The sequence below is a fragment of the Pteronotus mesoamericanus genome, unplaced genomic scaffold (assembly GCF_021234165.1).
Source record: "Pteronotus mesoamericanus isolate MK-2021 breed Mesoamerican mustached bat unplaced genomic scaffold, CSHL_Meso_final contig_130, whole genome shotgun sequence".
In the NCBI taxonomy this organism is placed as follows: domain Eukaryota; kingdom Metazoa; phylum Chordata; class Mammalia; order Chiroptera; family Mormoopidae; genus Pteronotus; species Pteronotus mesoamericanus.
Genome location: NW_026555060.1, coordinates 16988838 through 17006540, shown reverse-complemented (window position 1 = coordinate 17006540; position 17703 = coordinate 16988838). Strand labels below are relative to the sequence as shown.

Genomic DNA, 17703 nt, shown 5'->3' with positions numbered 1-17703 from the left:
TCCAAGCTGGCTTCCCTCCACCACCTTGAAAAGCAGATTCTAAAATTTACATGGAAATACAGAAGACCAGAACTATCCAAAACAATCTTGAAAAATAAGGACTTACACTACCTTATTACAAAACTTACTCAAAGCTACAGAAATAAAGATAGTGTGGTACTTATTTACAGAAAGACATATATATCAGTGTAATTTAATTGAGAATCTCACGTAGACTCTTTTTTAGTCAATTTATTTTTCACAAGATGCCAAAGCAATTTAATATGAAAAGGGTAGTATTTTTAACAGATGGTATTTTGACAAAGCACCAAATTAGATTTTAACATGACAGAGTTTTTCATTTCCCCTCATGCTCTGTAAAATAATCTTAGAAAGGTGTAGAAAGAAGACTTCTATTCGAGAAAGTACTTTACTATTGGTTAATTCTAACAGATTATTCCATTTGGGGGGCCATTTTGTTTGCTTTTACCCCATTTTCTATAATTTTGTTTATATTAGAAAACTGTATTGAAAGTTATTTTAACCTAACATAAAAATAGTATTCTTCCAAAGGCGAGGCATAAATGTGCAAAAATTAACTTTATTTTATTTTCTTGAGAAAATATTTTCATATTTCCTTCATTTAGTGATTTTATACATTTTATATATTATATAAACTGTTTGGAATACCATTGTATTTGTAAATTATATATAGTAGCTATGTATATCCTTTATGATATTCTATTCCTTTGGTATATTTTATATGTATTAATATTTTCAAAGCTAACTTATTGAAACTCTTTTGGTCAAAGAGTTCACATAAACCTCCCAAAAGTGCATAAACTTATACCTTTGGAAAGACTTTACTTGCAGAATATATGTGAACAGAAAACAAATTTTAATGTTAAATAAAATTATTTTTGCCCACCCCTGTACGTACAAGCAGATGTAGATTTATAGTTGAAAACAGCTGTAGATAAACCCAGCTGTGAAGCCTTCCAAAGTGAAGGGGGCAGGCTTTGCTACAAAGAAACAGAATCACAACCAGCCGTGTCTTTAGAGCTGGCTGCAGGAATGTGCTTCAGTCACATCAGAGCCCTTCTTCAGCTACACTTTTGGCTGGGGGACAGCACTGCATGGTGTCACCATGAAATACAGGGTGATGGGGGAGGGTGGGAAAGGTACCTGTGGGTACCTATTCTATTGCTTGTGGGCGATACGCTCCTTGTTGTTGAACTTTCCTCTGCAGCTGAGTGGATTCTGTTTTGCTTCTATCTGTGAGTGAGGCAATTTCTACCTGTAATCTATAGCAGCGTATCTGCAAATGCTCATTCAATAATGCACACAGTAGAATATTTCTGATTACATACCTATAAGCCATGAAGTCTTTTGGAACATAGAATAACTGATATTGGCTTTCTACAGTAAACTATTTTCTCATTATTATCTCACAGTTTCATATATACACTAATAAATGTAATACATATTAAATACATATTTTACACTAATAAAATGTAATACATATTAATTTATAGCCTATAGCATTATGATTTATAATTTTAACTTCCTCATAGGTATTTTAAGAGCTCAGCAATACACCACACATTTTAAAATTTGACACAAAGACAACTGGCAGAGTATTCTATGATAAAACCAATGAAAGATAGAAGGAATTTTTCTGACAACTATTTTAAAAATGAAACAACTGCAGCTTAGACCAGGAAATTGATTTCATTTTCAAATTCCAGGAACATGAGACATGAATTTTTTCAAGCTTTCATTGATTGCTTACTTTAATATGTATTTTACTTTGTATTTCAATAAAGTAAAAAAGCCATACAGAATATCTTACAAAAATGCACCTATTGCCAGCCATTGAGCCATTTCAATATGATGTTCCTCTCAATATTCTGAAGCATGTTGTTGGACAGTTCAGTAAGGTAAGAAGTGCTCTTAGCCTGGAGGTGGGGGAAGAAAATGAAAATGAATTAACTTGCTTTTTTCTGTGGGGTAAATGTTTTCTTCTGTAAGATGGGGGCAGGGTCCTACTACTTAACTGTTACTGATTGTGTTGACAGGGATGGTAATGTAGATTAATAAAATTAACACATATAATTCACACTTCCTTCTTCCTCATAGTTTCTGTACTCTCTCTTTTAGTGTTCTCAGGGAGTAAATAGTATGTCAACACATAAAAACCTCATAATGTGTAGAGATAATTTATATTGGTAAGTAACTCTTAGTAATTTTCCCGGTGTTTGTTAGTCTCACTCATTTGGGAACACTGCAAAGACCTTTAAAAGAAAAAGAGAATGGTCTCTGAACCACTGAAATATTTTCCACAAAGTTCATGCATATACCAGAGATGCTCTCTGTATCTCCTACAGACAGTCATTTAAAGTTTATTGACTTATTTTATGAACAATTTTAATAAATGTAGCTGTTAAAAATTTCTTAGATTATTGCAGATTAAAAGTAGTAAAGTAGGAAGGTCAAGCTGCTAGCAGTGGGCAGCAGGACTGACAACTGATAGCAAAGGCTGGGAGAGAGTGACTCTGTTGCCGCAGCCATTGGTGGCCAGGACGGTGACCCTGAGCCATCAAGAACTGGTTAAACTGTGCTCAGGGGATTTGATTTAAGAAACGAAGGTCTTTGGAAATAATATCCCATAATGGCTCTGAGATCAGGCTGTGGAGTTGGGGTACATGGATTTATATTTACCAGCTGTAGTATCCTTAACAAAGTCTTAACCTCTCTAAACCTTAGTATGATAACCCATAAAATGGGGATAGTAAGAGTGCCTGTTTCATAGGGTCATTGTAAAGTTAAATGAGAGGTTATATGAAAAGAGTTTAGCTCAATCCCAAGCACATATTAAGCACTCAAACACACACACACACACACACACACACACACGCACACGCACACGCGCGCGCACACACGGTTGTTTTTAAGATATAGAACATGAAATGAAAGTAAAGCTGATTTAGAATTAATAAAAATGGAGGATGAATTTATTTAAATAGTCAGGTATAATACTGTATAAAGGAGCTACTATTATCTGTATACTCTTTTCCTGCAAAGAATGAATTCTCCCTGAGAATACTAAAAAACTGTGTATTGCTATAACTTGTAAACTAGTCCCTACAGGTAAATAGGTCTAGTTGTAGGTATTCATCTGAAAGATACTAATAGCCTCTACTCTTCTGAACTATGTCCACCATCTCCAACAGTTTGGTTGACCCTCAAGCACCATGGCCACTGGATAGTACATTTTATATTGCTGAGGCCACTCCCCCTTGGGAGCTAAGTAAGACATTGACCAGCTTAAAAGGGGGGAGGGGCAATGAGGAGCTGAGTGGATCATCTATAGATAGAGTCTTCAGTTCTTGAAAAATGAGTAGTTGACATTATTTCTGAAAGTTTCATTTTATAGTCTAATCTTTTAGGCTACTGAGATATTCTAGTTTTATTGAACTTACTATAAAAATGAACACTAACCTAAACTGTGTTAAAAATCAGTCACTAAAGCAAATAAAAATAAATTAGTGAGATTTGTGGAAGGTTAAATAGCCAAGGTAAAATAAAGACAATACCTTATATTATGTAATCTTATAAATGTGATTTTAGGAATATTTACTTCAGGCAGAATTGTATGTTTTCTTAATCTAAGGATACCAGAGGACTAAAAAGAGATGGGAAAACAAGGCAGTAGGTAAAAAGATAGTAATTTAATGTGGCTGAGGACAGGCATGGAAGGTATGAAAACTCTTCAGGCCAAAAAATATTTAAAATTTATATGCAGAGCATTCCATTAAAAAAAATCCTCATATGTATTTATTGATTTTAGAGAAAGAGGAAGGGAGAGAGAAAGAGAGAGAAACATCATTGTGAGAAATATTGATTTGTTGCCTCCTGTACCTGCCCTGATGGGGTACTAAACCTGCAACCTCCATTCCATTTTCTTTATTGGCCCAGCTACTATGTATTAACATTCTATTAGCCATATTGTTTGGTAATTTTAAGTATTTGTTAAACGTCTACATGTACCCTTATAGCTTTGAGGGATAGACAAAAAAGAATAAGACAAAGTTCTTCTCAAGGAGCTTTATAATCTAGCTGGAGTGACCAGAAGAAACAATTAGAAAATACTTTAATGTGCTAGACTTCATAATAAACTTCTATTTTTTAACTTAATTTTAATTTTTTATCTTCACCTGAAGACATGCTTATTGATTTTAGAGAGAGAGGAAGGGAGAGGGAGAGAGGGGGAGAGAAACATCCATGTGAGAGAGAAACATTGATTGTTTGCCTCTTGCATGTGCTCCAACTGGGGATCAAACCCACAAGCTAGGCACGTGCCCTGACCAGAAATAGAATCTGCCACTCTTTTGCTTTATGGGATGATGCTCCGCCCAACTGAGCCACACTGGTTAGGGCCATAATAAAGTTTTTAAAAAGAAGAAATAAGTTAAATCAGACTGAGGTAATCAGGAGGGCTTCAGTGGAGGAAATACAAGTGAAAAAAGCTGGTTTTGAAGAAAAAGTAAGAATGGTGAGGGAAAAGAAAGGGTGTTTCTCTCAGAAGAAATAGTAGCAATGACCAAGAAAGAGAGTGGGAATTCCCACATTGTGAACCCACTCTCCAGAATCTTCTTTGTCTGGTCAGTTGTTGTCATGCATAATTAATTTCTTCATCAGCAGTGGCTCTTGCCTCTCAATATACAAACATCCATTGTCAAATCCAGAAATTTTCTTTAGTTCTCATTAGTTTCTTCTTAAAATCTTCTCTTGGATTTGTTGATTCCTCACTTCCTGATTCTTCTATCTCTTTAACATCTTAATTTCCTTTTTCTGCCTACTCCTTAATATGTTCATTATTTGTTTAACAATAATTGACCATCTATTGGGCAGCAGGCACTAGAAAAATAAATGAATGAATAAATGTAGTTTCTGACTTCATGACATTTGTGACAGATGTAAACTGATCATGAAAATATTATGTGGCAAGTGCATCAATGGGGTTTAACAGAATGCTATGAGAGAAGAAAAGTACCTAACTCCTCCCGGGATAAGAGAGTATGGGAGTCCCACAGAAAGTTTCTTAAAAGAGGTAACACCTAGGCTGACTATTAGAAGATGAGCAAGAGTTATACAAGCAAATGGGGTGGAGGATGTGTGGAAAGTGGAGGGGCATTCTAGGAGAAGAAACAGCATGGGCAAAGGCAAGAAATGACCCAGCATGCACATTTGAGAATAGTGGGAAAAGAAGCTGGAGAGGTACTTACTTAGTTGCTGGGTCACAGAGAGTCTTCTGGGCTTGGTTAAGGAGTTTGCCTTTAATTTTGTGGGTAGTGGAAAGATTTTAAATGGGTGTCAGTACAGGAGGGACACCACTTTATATTTTATGTATGTGAGTGGATCTCTATTGCCTTTGCTCATGTTCATTGTCTTTATCCCATCTGCACAACATAAAAAGTTCATACATTTCTAAAAAGATTGAATTCTACATTTAACCATCAGCAAATTTAGGTTCATTATGTTACGGGTATATTGGATATAAATTCTCTTTTACATTTCCTCAGATACATTGTTGCTTTTCAGTAGTAACAATCCAACTTGGAAAAGAAAAGATGACATTTTAATGTGCTTCACTTTTCAAGCTGCTGCCACTACTTTTTTGTAACAAGTAGTGAACTTAAAAAGGTTCAAGAGATAAAAGCAGAACCTGGGTCTCTTTTTCAAGAATATATGAACAGTATTAACAACTGCTACCCAGAGGAAACAGTAAGGTGGGAAAGAATAGACTTTGAGAAGTTCAAAATTATAATGGGGTTTTTCTGTTTTCAAATGTAATTTTACATCCTTTCTGTCAAAATGCGGACTTTGAAATAATGTATACCTTTTTTTTTTTTTAATCCTCACCTGAAGAGGAAGGAGGAGAGAGAGATGGAGAGAGAGAGGGAGGGAAGAAAAGAAGGAGGGAAGGAGTGAGGAAAGAAGGGGAGAGAGAGACAGACATTGATGTGAGAGAGAAACATTGATTTGTTGCCTCCTGTATGCACCCTGACTGGGGATGGACCCGAAACCTAGGTATGTGCCCTGACCAGGGATCAAACCCTCATCCTCTTGGTGTATGGCACAATGCTCGAACCAACAGAGCCATCTGGCCAGGGCAAGATTAATGTGTACTTTTACTTTTGCTCCTGATCATTTTTTTTTTTTACCTCAAGTTAAATAATGTTCTCATTGACACACATTTCCAAGTTAAACTGGAATGCCATGTGAGACATTTCTGTACTAATTTAAGACATGTGTTACTAAAAAGTACCCAAATACAGTGTTTAAATTAAATTAATTTTTAATGTAAACCTGATTTAGAAAGGGCCTATTGATTCTGATTTTCATAGTTCCCTGAATATTGTTATTATTAAGCTCACACTTATATTAATGGGAGTATTATAAATGGGAAAGAAATGTTGAGTGTCAAGAAGAAAATTATAATTTATATCTGAAAAAAATTACATAAATAATACTGTTCATGATATGCAGGTGCTTCACAATACTATAGCAGGAAGCTACCTTCAAGGTTAATTTTTAAAAATAAGGTTGATTTGAAGATCATTAAACCTAAGCCTCAGACCTTGTAAGCCTAAAAAAGAACCATACCATTAAACCTAAAAGAAATAAAATGAAAGTTACCTCCTTGGTAATCTTTTTTATTATATGAAAAATGCCCAAAACACACGCAGAATTAAAGGCCATATTTTTCTAACAATACACTTCTTTCTTTCTCCAATTAATATTAGAGAATAAAAATTTCAATGAAAAAACTCTTAACATATAAGTTATATATACTCTTCTTCCTATTTAATATCAGTGGCTTTTAATACATGTAGTAACATTGATTTTATTATTTTTTAATAATTTTTATTGCTCTTCTATTATAGTTGTTCCAATTTCCCCCCCTTTGCCCTCTTCCACCCATTCCACCCCCTGCTCCCATAGTCAATTCCCACACTGTTGTCCATACACATTCTTTGTCTTGTCCCTTCCCCTTCTTTCCACCATTATCTCCCTCCTCCTTCCCTCTGGTCACTTTCAGTCTGTTCCATGTTTCCATGCCAGTGGTTCTATTTTGTTCATTAGTTTATTTTGTTCATTGGATTCCTCTTATAGGTGAGATTACACAGTATTTGTCTTTCACTGGCTGCCTTATTTTACTTAGCATAATATTCTCCATGCTGTTGCAAAAGGTAGGAGTTCCTTCTTTATTTCTGCTGCATAGTATTCCATTGTGTAAATGTATGACAGTTTTTTGATCCACTCATTTACTGATGGGCACTTAGGCTTTTTCCAGTACTTGGCTATTGAAAATAGCACTGCTATGGACATAGGGATGTGTGAGTTTTTCCAATTGGTGACTCAGGATTCTTAGGGCATATTCCCAGCAGCAGAATCGCTGGGTCAAAAGGCAGTTCCCTTTTTAGTTTTTTAAGGAAATTCCATACTGTTTGGCACACCAGTGGCTGCACCAGTTTACATTCCCACCAACAGTGCACTATGGTTCTTTTGTCTGCATCCTCACTAGCACTTGTTTGTTGATTTATTAATGATGGCCATTCTGACAGGTGTGAGGTGATAGCTCAATATGGTTTTGATTTGCATTTCTCTGATGGCTAGTGATGTTGAGCATATTTTCATATGTCTATGGGCCATCTGTATGTCCTCCTTGGAGAAGTGTCTATTCTGATCCTTTGCCCATTTTTTAATTGGATTGTTTGCTTCCTGGTGTTGAGTTGTATGAGCTCTTTATATATTTTGGAGATCAAACCTTTGTCTGATGTATCATTGGCAAATATGCTCTCCCATACAGCTGGTTCCCTTTTCATTTTGATGATAATTTCTTTAGCCATGCAAGAGCTTTTTAGTTTGGTGTAGTCCCATTTGCTTATTTTTTTTCCTTTATTTCCTTTGCCCTAGGAGATATATCAGCAAAAATATTGCCACATGAGATATCTGAAATTTTACTGCCTATGTTTTCTGCTAGGACCTTCATGGTATCATGACTGATATTTAAGTCTTTTATCCATTTAGAATTTACTCTGGTGTATGGTGTAAGTTGGTGGTCTAGTTTCATTTTTTTTTTTTTTTTGCATGTATCAGTACAGCCTTCCTAGCACCATTTGTTGAAGATGATATCTTTATTCCATTGTATGCTCCTGCCCCCTTTGTCAAATATTAGTTGACCATAGAGACTTGGGTTCATTTCTGGGTTTTCTATTCTGTTCCACTGATCTATGTGTCTGTTTCTTAATGACAGTACCAGACTGTCTTGATTACAATGACCTTGTAGTATAGTTTGCTATTAAGTATTGTGATCTCTCCTACTTTGTTCTTCTTTCTCAAGATTGCTGAGGTTATTCAGGGTCTTTTTTTGTTTCATATAAATTTTTGAAGTATTTGTTTTAGATCTGTGAAATATTCCATTGGTATTTTAATAGGAATTGCATTGAATCTATAGATTCCGTTGAGTAATATGGACATTTTAATGATGTTAATTCTTCCAATGCAGGTAACATTGATTTTAAAAACACAAAAATAATTTTCTTTAATATTATAATTTGTTTCCTGTTCACATATATTCTGCAAGTAAATTCTTTCCAAAGGTATAAAAAGTGCAAGAGTTTATGCACTTTTGGGAAGTCTATGAGAACTTCTTGACCAAAAATGTTCCAATAATACATATAAATATTTGAAAATATTAATACATATAAAGTATACCAAAGGAATGATATATCATGACATGTATATCTACTGTATATAATTTATAAATACAATGATCTACAAAACTATTTATATAACATATAAAATATGTGTAAAACCACTAAATAAAATATGAAAATCTTTTCTCAAGAAAAAAAATAAAGTTAATTTTCACACAGTTACACATCCCTTTAGGGAGAATACTATTTTTATATAAAGTTAAGATAACTTTCAATACAATTTTCTAATATAAACAAAATTATAGAAAATGGGGGAAAAAGCAAACAAAATGGCCTCACAAATGGAATGACCTATTAGAATTAACCAATAGTAAAGTATTTTCTTGAATAGAAGTCTTCTTTCTACTTCTTTCTAGGATTATCTTACAGAGTATAAGGGGAAATAAAAATACTCTGTTGTTTTAGAGTCTAATTTGATGCTTTGTCAAAATACCATTGTAAAATTTTAACTTCTAACATTCTGTGATCTAGGATTTTATTTTAAAAATTGGCTAATTATCATGAAGAATTTTGTTTAGCTAAGTTTCAAGTTTCTGATTTTTTTTAAAACATTGTGTTCTATAAAATTATGTTTTATAGAAATCTTTAAAACATTGTCTTTTATGAAAAAAGACAAATATAATCTTAAAAATGGTTTTATTTTTGCCATTATGTAATTTTCAAGAACCACTTGGTGACTATTTTAGAACTAATTATTCTTTATAGTACAGATTATCAATGGTTATATTCTCTGTGCTCTTATTACCCTAAACATTTACTTTACATTGCCTTCCAATTTTAGTAATCTTTAAAAATTCTTAATACAAGTAGTTGGTATGATGCAAGAGAAGGAACTGAGGACTAGAAGTTAGAAGATGTGAATTCTAGTCCTTGTCCACTTGAAGGGGAAGATGCTTTTAGGAAACATCTAATTTGGGGAAGAAGACATGCATACAGTCTTCCACTAAGCACATTTCTCATGTGGTAACTTTACAATAACCCAAATTCTACATAGATCCAGAGTAAAGTTAATTTACTTATTTAAAGGCCATATAGAAGTAAATTGGGATAGCAGTGGTTGATGGGCAGAGAAAAGGAATTCCCAGTTCTTTTTTGGAGGTCCATTTTGGTTCTTTCATGAGGAGTATGTGGTTAGCATCTACCATATAGCAGCACAATCTTTAAAGTTTGGGTTTTTTTAAAAATCTACTTCTTGCCATTTACATTTAAAAAATACTTATCTTGTGTCTGACATATTTATAAGGCCTAGGAAGGTGAGGCATACTTTAGAAGTTGTGACTGACTCAGACAGAGAGAGACAATTGTGAATTCCTCAGTGTATGAAAACATTGAAGAGATTCACTGTTGAAGGGGCAATTTTTCCCACAGTAGAGGCCTTTAAAAGAAATACATTCTTTAAATAGCTTTTTATGTTTGTTTATACATATCTGTTTAACTATGACTACCTATAAGAGCACACTATATATATATATTGAGAAGATACAGCTCTGTTTTGTCCACTATAACTTGACAAATTGTGAAAGAAATTAGCATACTATCAATTATGAGTTTTTAAGCCAAGCATCTGAGAAAGATAACTAACAAAGGCCAAAGCAAGTCTAACACTTTAGATGTAATCTGGAGAAAACAACTTAGAAGGCTTATTTATTTTAAGTGTTTTGGAAATTTTAAAATTTTACTTCAGGTTTCTTTTAGTCATTTATTATATTCTGGAATGTCTGCCAATTTTTCCATGGGATATGAAGCATCCCACAATGCATTAATCAATATATGTAATACTTTTATACTAAATCTTTCATAAAATGTTCTATTTATAACATAAATTTATAGTACTATAGATGCCCAAGAACAAATGAAATTGATTAGTTTCCTAGGTTTGTATGATGGGATATTTGTAAACCATTTATGAAATAGTTCTTTAATATGAATTATGCTCTCAGAAATTTTTTTATGGGTGACCAGATCTGATTAAAATATACACTGAGAATAATCTCTAAGACAATTAGAATGCAGAAGTTGATTATTGTGTTGTCTAACATGAAAAAAATCTATTAGCTATGATTATTAAAGCAACATCAGTCACTTGACATAAGCCAGTTTAATAAAATACCATCACTGGATTTAAATATCTTGCTTTGAAAATATCCATTATTTGCCACTGTAATGATATCCCTTAAGTGTTTTGTTATTTATCTAGCACAGTCTTGTGAGCTGATGTTCTTTTTCTTGATAGTCTCTAACCTTGTTTACAAACAATTACTGGAGCACAATTATTCAGAGCTTTCATTTATAGAATTATTTCAGATAAAAATCTTGTGTTGAATCTTTTGTGCCTACTGTGATGAATCTTTTCACCAGTATCTAATGAAAATTTTTATTTTTCAGGTATTATTCTCCTGGATATTTAGATACGCTTTTGCAGAGTAGACAGCTATCAACCACTTTCTAACTAAGCAAAGTTATGTTTTTCTATTCAAATTCACATCAGAGCGGTTATGAGTAACAGTTGTTAAATAAAGCTCTTTCTAAATATTTGAACCAAGCACACTCTAGATTTATTCAATATGAAATACCTTTAGATAATATTTTCTAAATTTATGTAATAATTTAAAAATTAGTGACTTGAATATATGAGAAGCTATTCATAGTCATTTACACAAGATTTACTCTTAGAGGTAGATTTAAAAAGACATTAAAGAACTTTAAGGCATTAGTTATTGTTCTATTAAAAACCATACATACATACACCCCTCCAATTAGACAGATGAAAGATGGTATTCAAAAACTCATGGCTATTTTGGCTAATTCTTTATAGGTGTAGGCAAGGAAAACTGGCCTTGCAAATTCCACAGTAGGTTATAGAAGGGACATAGTTGAAAGAGGAATCTGATGAGAGAAGTACAGAAAATAGTGAAGTACAGAGACTCTAATGCTGGTGACATAAAGGCATTAACCAAACACATAGATTTTCTGAATAACCTGTCATAGATAGCCTTCAGAACCTAAAAAACTCTCCTTTTCATCCCAAGTTTTCTAAATTCTTTTCTTATCTTACCTAAACTGTTTCTTATCTTTCATGGAGCTGGAGAGGACAGAAGTCAACATTCAGCATTATATGACTGCAGACATTCTTTCCACTTGCATTGAAAGGTTTTTTAGTCTAGCTCTGCTCATGAATAAACAAGGAAGCAGGCATGTAAAACGGGTCATCAGTATTCTTTTGCTCCTGCTTCACTTTCCCAAGTTTCAAAAGTCACATTTTCAGAGATTGATATATAATTTGAAAAGAACACCAAAAGTCTCGGACTTTACAAGCATCTTCGCTCACTTAGGGAGCTAAAATGAGGTGTGGGGGTGGGGGGCGGTGGGTTTCAATAAAATTTTAAATAAAAACAGTGTTAGAACTGTCCTTTTCATTTTTCCTATTTAATATGTTTCTGACCTTGGGGAATATGTGATTAGATTCAGGAACCTTGGTTAGTTGGCATATGTATGTCTTTCGATCTAAAGGGGCCGTCCTTACAGTGATCCCCCCTGGAAGACAGGAGAGCAGATGAATGAGAACCAGGGAGCCCCTAGGCCACGGTGCTTCCCAGGTGGCTGGCCTTCAGGTTTCCTCGTCAGACTCTTTTTATTCTCTCTCAAAAGGAATCTACCCATTTATTTTTGGTATTTTCTGGATACATTTCTGTCATTATTTTGTAACAGTGCATAGCTTTTGGTATCTTTTTAAACACTATTACACCCAAGATTGTTCCTTTTTTGCCTTATATCAGCTAAGGATTGCTTGCAGTTTGACTTTTTAATTCTTCTTTGCACCAATTTGCTTCCTTGCAGTAATTTCTTTGACTTATTGCATAAGAAAATATAATTTTTATTCACAATCTTGTGGCCCTTTTTCCTCTTTCCTGTCTGCCTGCTCGTCTTGTGAACCTTTTAAGACTCTGAGAAAATAAAGGTAGTTTTCATATTTCTTATATTAAGTACTTTTTTTCTTATATGACTATGTTGGTAATGAAGCAACTAGTCTATGCAGGATAAAACCTCCTCTGATGTTATGGGAATGGTGAATTTCCTTTTATGTATTTCTGCCATTGTTTGCTGTACTTGAAAGTTTTTACTTCATACATCATTTCATACTTATCAAATAGTATTAAACTTATATTTATAAGTTTAATATATCCAGGAGTAATAAATATTTAATAGTGTGTGCATGGGTGCTACAATTTGATCATTTACAATTTGGGAAAATTTATACTGCAAGGGGGGACTCCAAAAAGCCCAGAATTATCTTCTAGAGGGCAGGCCAATTGTAGTACAGGCTTCCCCTGTTAGGTGTTCTAGGAACTCATCTGTATCAGTGCACTAGCTGGCGTTGTTGTGAGAGGCTGTGTTCAGCTTCAGTGAATTTTTTTTGAAGACTCTTTCACACGTTTGCCCATTTCATTGCAGTTGATTTACGAGCACACCTGCCCACACCATGCTGAGTGTTCAGCAGTTTTTGACCAAAAATGTCATGACCCCCTTGCCCTACCATCCTAATTCACCCAATCTCCCCTGAGCAACTGTCTTTTGTTTCTCTGGATGAAAAAAGTCCTCAAAGGGAAACTTTTTGCCAACATGCAAGGGATAAAACAAAAAACAGCAGAAGCACAAAAAGGCATCAAAATTGAGTTCAAAACTGTTTTGAGCAATGGAAAAAATGTTTCAAATGGTGTATTTCATCAAATGGAGAGTACTTTGAAGGTGACTGAAGTTTAAAAATGTAATAATAAATACACAATTTTTTATAAATAAATTCTATTTTGAGGGGGTATCTCCCCTTGAATTAAATGTTCCCTGACATAAAACACTTTTAAAGCAAGTGAAACTTTATTTTTTGAAAAGTCCATTATGAGACTTTTTAAAACATAAAAAAAAATTTCTGTTTGTATAGTGTCTCTCATTGATGGCGTTCTTTGATATTTGTCAATTCCAATTCTCTGGGCAGACCAACCTCCGTCCCCACTGTTTCCCCTACTCTCATCATTAAAATTCAGCTATCATTAGGATATCTCATTTAGCTGAACAATTTCTTTTTCAGACTTCAGTTCAGGAATAGAATTGGTTGAATCTTATTGGTTGGCCTGTACATTCAGTTCATCTGTTGTGGAAATACAGAGGCCTATTAGTAGTGCCTGAAAGGGACGTGGAAAATCTGGGTTCTAATCGTAGCTGTTAAGTAAGTAAGAGTGATAATACTTGTTCAGCTTATGAATAAGATGCTTGTGAAAATAACCTGCAATGATGCATGTAACAATTTTGTAAACTGTCCCATTCTGTGCAAGCCAATATGTGATTTATGGGCAATGATAGTCAATGACAGATTACAAGTTTCAGCCCCAAATCAAGCAATTGGGCAGACCAGGTCCCATACTCTTAGATACATGGAGTTTATACCAGATGATTTATAATAAAAAAGCTACATTTTCTGCCCTCATGGAGTTTTCTAATATAAACACATTTACCTGGACATAGGGAATAAGATAGACATAAGACTATAAATGCAAAACAGGTGTATTTCATTTAGTATAAAAAACAAATGACAACCTTATATTTACAGGAGGTTGACCTGTTTTTCTAAACTTGTCTTCTCAAACTACCCCCTTAAAGAAAGGATTAAAGATTTGCTTGTTTCTAAACTTTATTTGAAGTCCTCCTTAATATAAACCCTGATCTTAAACTCCTTGGAAATTAAACATCCAAGATGCCAACTTTAAAAACTAACCTTGAAAGAATGAAGGATTTATCTGTTGTGTTTTCAGATCATCAACACTTTCCTAAAGTTCACAAACCCTGACCTTAAATTCCTGGGTAAGGCTATCTCCAATCTGAGATATCAAGTTTAGAAACTGACCTTGAAAGATTGAAGGATTTATCTGTTGCATTTTCAAATTGCCAACCCTATGATTAAGTTAGGTGCTAGCAAACATTGAGGCTTGTGTATAGTCTGGCTTATTTTGCCACAAAATATTGATTTGTAGCTTATCTGTTTCAGAGATTAAACAGATCAAATGACAGCCTTAACTATAACTATTGCATTTACCAGTCGTTTAAGGGACTTTGAACTTCCAAAATTCATTTGTCTAAAGAATTATTTTTCTAGTAATATTAACACTTACGTTTTGTTTTCAAGAGGTTTTGGTAGGCCATAAAATTTGACACATATTCAGAGGTAATTACTTTAAAGAATAGAGAGTTTTAATGTTTGTAAAAATCAGTAAGTTTTTTTTTCATTTTTAAAATTTAGAATATTTGAAATAAGTAAAAAAGCAAAAACACCACACCAAACCTCACAACCTAGAAAATAATTGTTATTAACAAGTTAATATAATTCCAAGTACTTCTTTGAGCCTTTGTACAGATAGAAAAAAATTTAGAAAAGTGTATTCATGCCATCAATGATATTTTAAAATACAAAGCAAAGGTTATAGCAGTTTGCTTGTTTCACAGAAGATGGAGTTTTAACTTTTTTGTTTATTTTTGTGGGTTCAGAGAAAAGGTTTCCTCAATGATAAATTAGGGATCAATATAAAATATGTATAAATGGCTTGTTTTTATTAATGATTGACTAACATTTGCTACGGAGATTTTAAGCTGAGTGCTATTTATGGCTAATCAGTTTTACAATATTGGATCAAGAATATTATACTAATAATATATCATTCTGCAAGGTGATTTGATATAGATATTTGTACATTTTAAAAAGCCTTTCCCAATGCATATAGAATTTGTGGTAATGCAGTCTTGCTAAAATTTATACTAAAATATAAAATTTATGCATTACTGATGATATTTACTTAATGTATTTTTGATGTAATTTCAATTCTTTGAGACTCAGCTAGTGTACCCTATAATGGGTTCTCTGTATTTTTTAATTTCTGTAGCATGTATGGTTTAAATCATATAAATGTAATTAAAATGCCTAAAAGAATGACATCATTCTCCCATTTTTTCCTTTACTAACTCAAGTATGACCTTCTGGGATGAGTGATATGTGCCCAGCTCTTCAGTCCCTAATGGCAACCAGCCCTGAGGTAAGCACACAACGGAACAGGTAGCAGGCTGGACTGAGCGCCAGGGCAGCAAGGCTCTCTACAGTCAAATCGCCATAAATCCCCAAGCCATAGTTTTCTGAAATATCGTCACTTAGTGCAAAAGAGAACAGACTCTAGAGTCAGAGACTCACCTTAGAATCTCAAAACTACTTCATCCTGACTCATTGGCTCTCTGCAAGTTACTCATAGCACCCACTTCATAGGATCCTGGGGATTAAGCAAGGGCGAGTGAGCGTAGACCCTGGCACACGGTAAGCAGTGCCACCACTAGTTTATATATCATTATGTACATAGGAAAAGGTGTACAGTCCTCAAGACATTTTACTTCCACTTGGCAGAAATTGTTGTAATATCCTGATTTTGTTTGAGCAAGTCACTTTACTGCCATCTTCTGGAAATTTTTCTTAATAAATATACAAACAATGATGTTTACAATATGAACCACACCCCCTTAGATGTGTTGGTGCCCTCAGTCAGTCATAACCTATATAACTGCATGTAAGTGCTCAATAGATAGTATTTGCCTCTCTTCACTTTTATAATTGGGGTTTGGAGAAGAATTCCAGATAATGTTGTTATTGCATGAAACAATTCATTTTATTTTATTTTTAAGTATATTTTATTATGTAATTACAGTTGTCCCAATTTTTCACCCTTTGACCCCCTCGCCTGGTATCCCCCTTTCCTCCAGCAATCCCCTCCTTAGTTTGTGTCCATGGGTCATGCATACATATAAGTTCTTTGGCTTCTTCATTTCCTATACTATTCTTAACATCCCCTATTTTGTACATACCAATTATGCTTTTTAATCCCTTTCCTCCTCTCTGCACCTTCCTCCTCCCTGCTGATAATCCTCCAAATGATCTCCATACCTATGATTCTGTTCCTGTTCTGGTTGTTTTGCTTAGTTGTTGTTTTGTTTTTGTTTTTGTTTTTTTTTAAAGATTTAGTTGTTGATAGTTGTGAATTTGTTGCCTTTTTAATGTTCATTGTTTTGATCTTCTTTTTTTTCTTAAAAAGTCCCTTTAACATTTCATGTCATAAAAGCTTAGTGATGATGAACTCCTTTAGCTTTAACGTGTCTGGGAAGCACTTTATCTGCCTTTCCATTCTAAATCATAGCTTTGCTGCTTAGAGTGATCTAGGTTGTTGGCCCTTGCTTTTCATCACTTTAAATACTTCTTGCTAGTCCCTTCTTGCCTTTCTTTTCAGAACTCACCTGATAGTCTTATGGGTACTTCTTTGTAGGTAATTAATCTGCTTTTCCCTTGCTTTTATGATCCTCTCTTTATCTTTAACCTTTGGCATTTTAATTATGATGTGTCTTGGTATGTCCCTCTTTGGGTTCAATTTGGGACTCTCTGTGCTTCCTGGACTTGTATGTTTACTTCCTTCACTAAATTAGGGAAGTTTTCTCTCATTTTTTTCAAATAAGTTTTCAATTTATTGCTCTTCCTCTTCTTGCATCCCTATGATTTGAATGTTGGCATGATTGGCGAAGTCCCAGAGTCTTCTTATACTATCCTCATTTTTTAAAATTCTTATATCTTCCTTGTGTTCTGGTTGAATGATTATTTCTTCCTTGTGTTCCAAATCATTGATTTGAATCCTGGCTTCCTTCCCTTCACTGTTGATTCCCTGTAGATTTTTCTTTATTTTACTTAGTGTAATTTTCATTTCTTCCTTTATGTTGTTACCATACTCCATGTGTTCTTTGAGGATCTTGATCACCTTTGAACTCTGCATCTGGTAGGTTGGCCATCTCCATTTCATTTAGTTCTTTTTTCCGGGGGGGTGGGGGGCGGTTTATTCTGTTGTTTCATTTGGGCCACATTTCTTTG

General features: G+C 34.1%; 1 protein-coding gene across 1 annotated transcript in view; it reads left to right on the top strand.

Moving 5' to 3' along the window:
- SPAG6 (sperm associated antigen 6) overlaps window positions 1-11218 on the top strand; it is a 70843-nt gene extending 59625 nt beyond the window's left edge. The window contains 6 exon segments of the mRNA XM_054590867.1: window positions 1806-1843; window positions 1846-1919; window positions 2140-2207; window positions 5643-5771; window positions 11151-11183; window positions 11185-11218. Coding sequence (XP_054446842.1) covers window positions 1806-1843; window positions 1846-1919; window positions 2140-2207; window positions 5643-5771; window positions 11151-11183; window positions 11185-11218 — 376 coding nt within the window.
- The last annotated feature ends 6485 nt before the right edge of the window (window positions 11219-17703 follow it).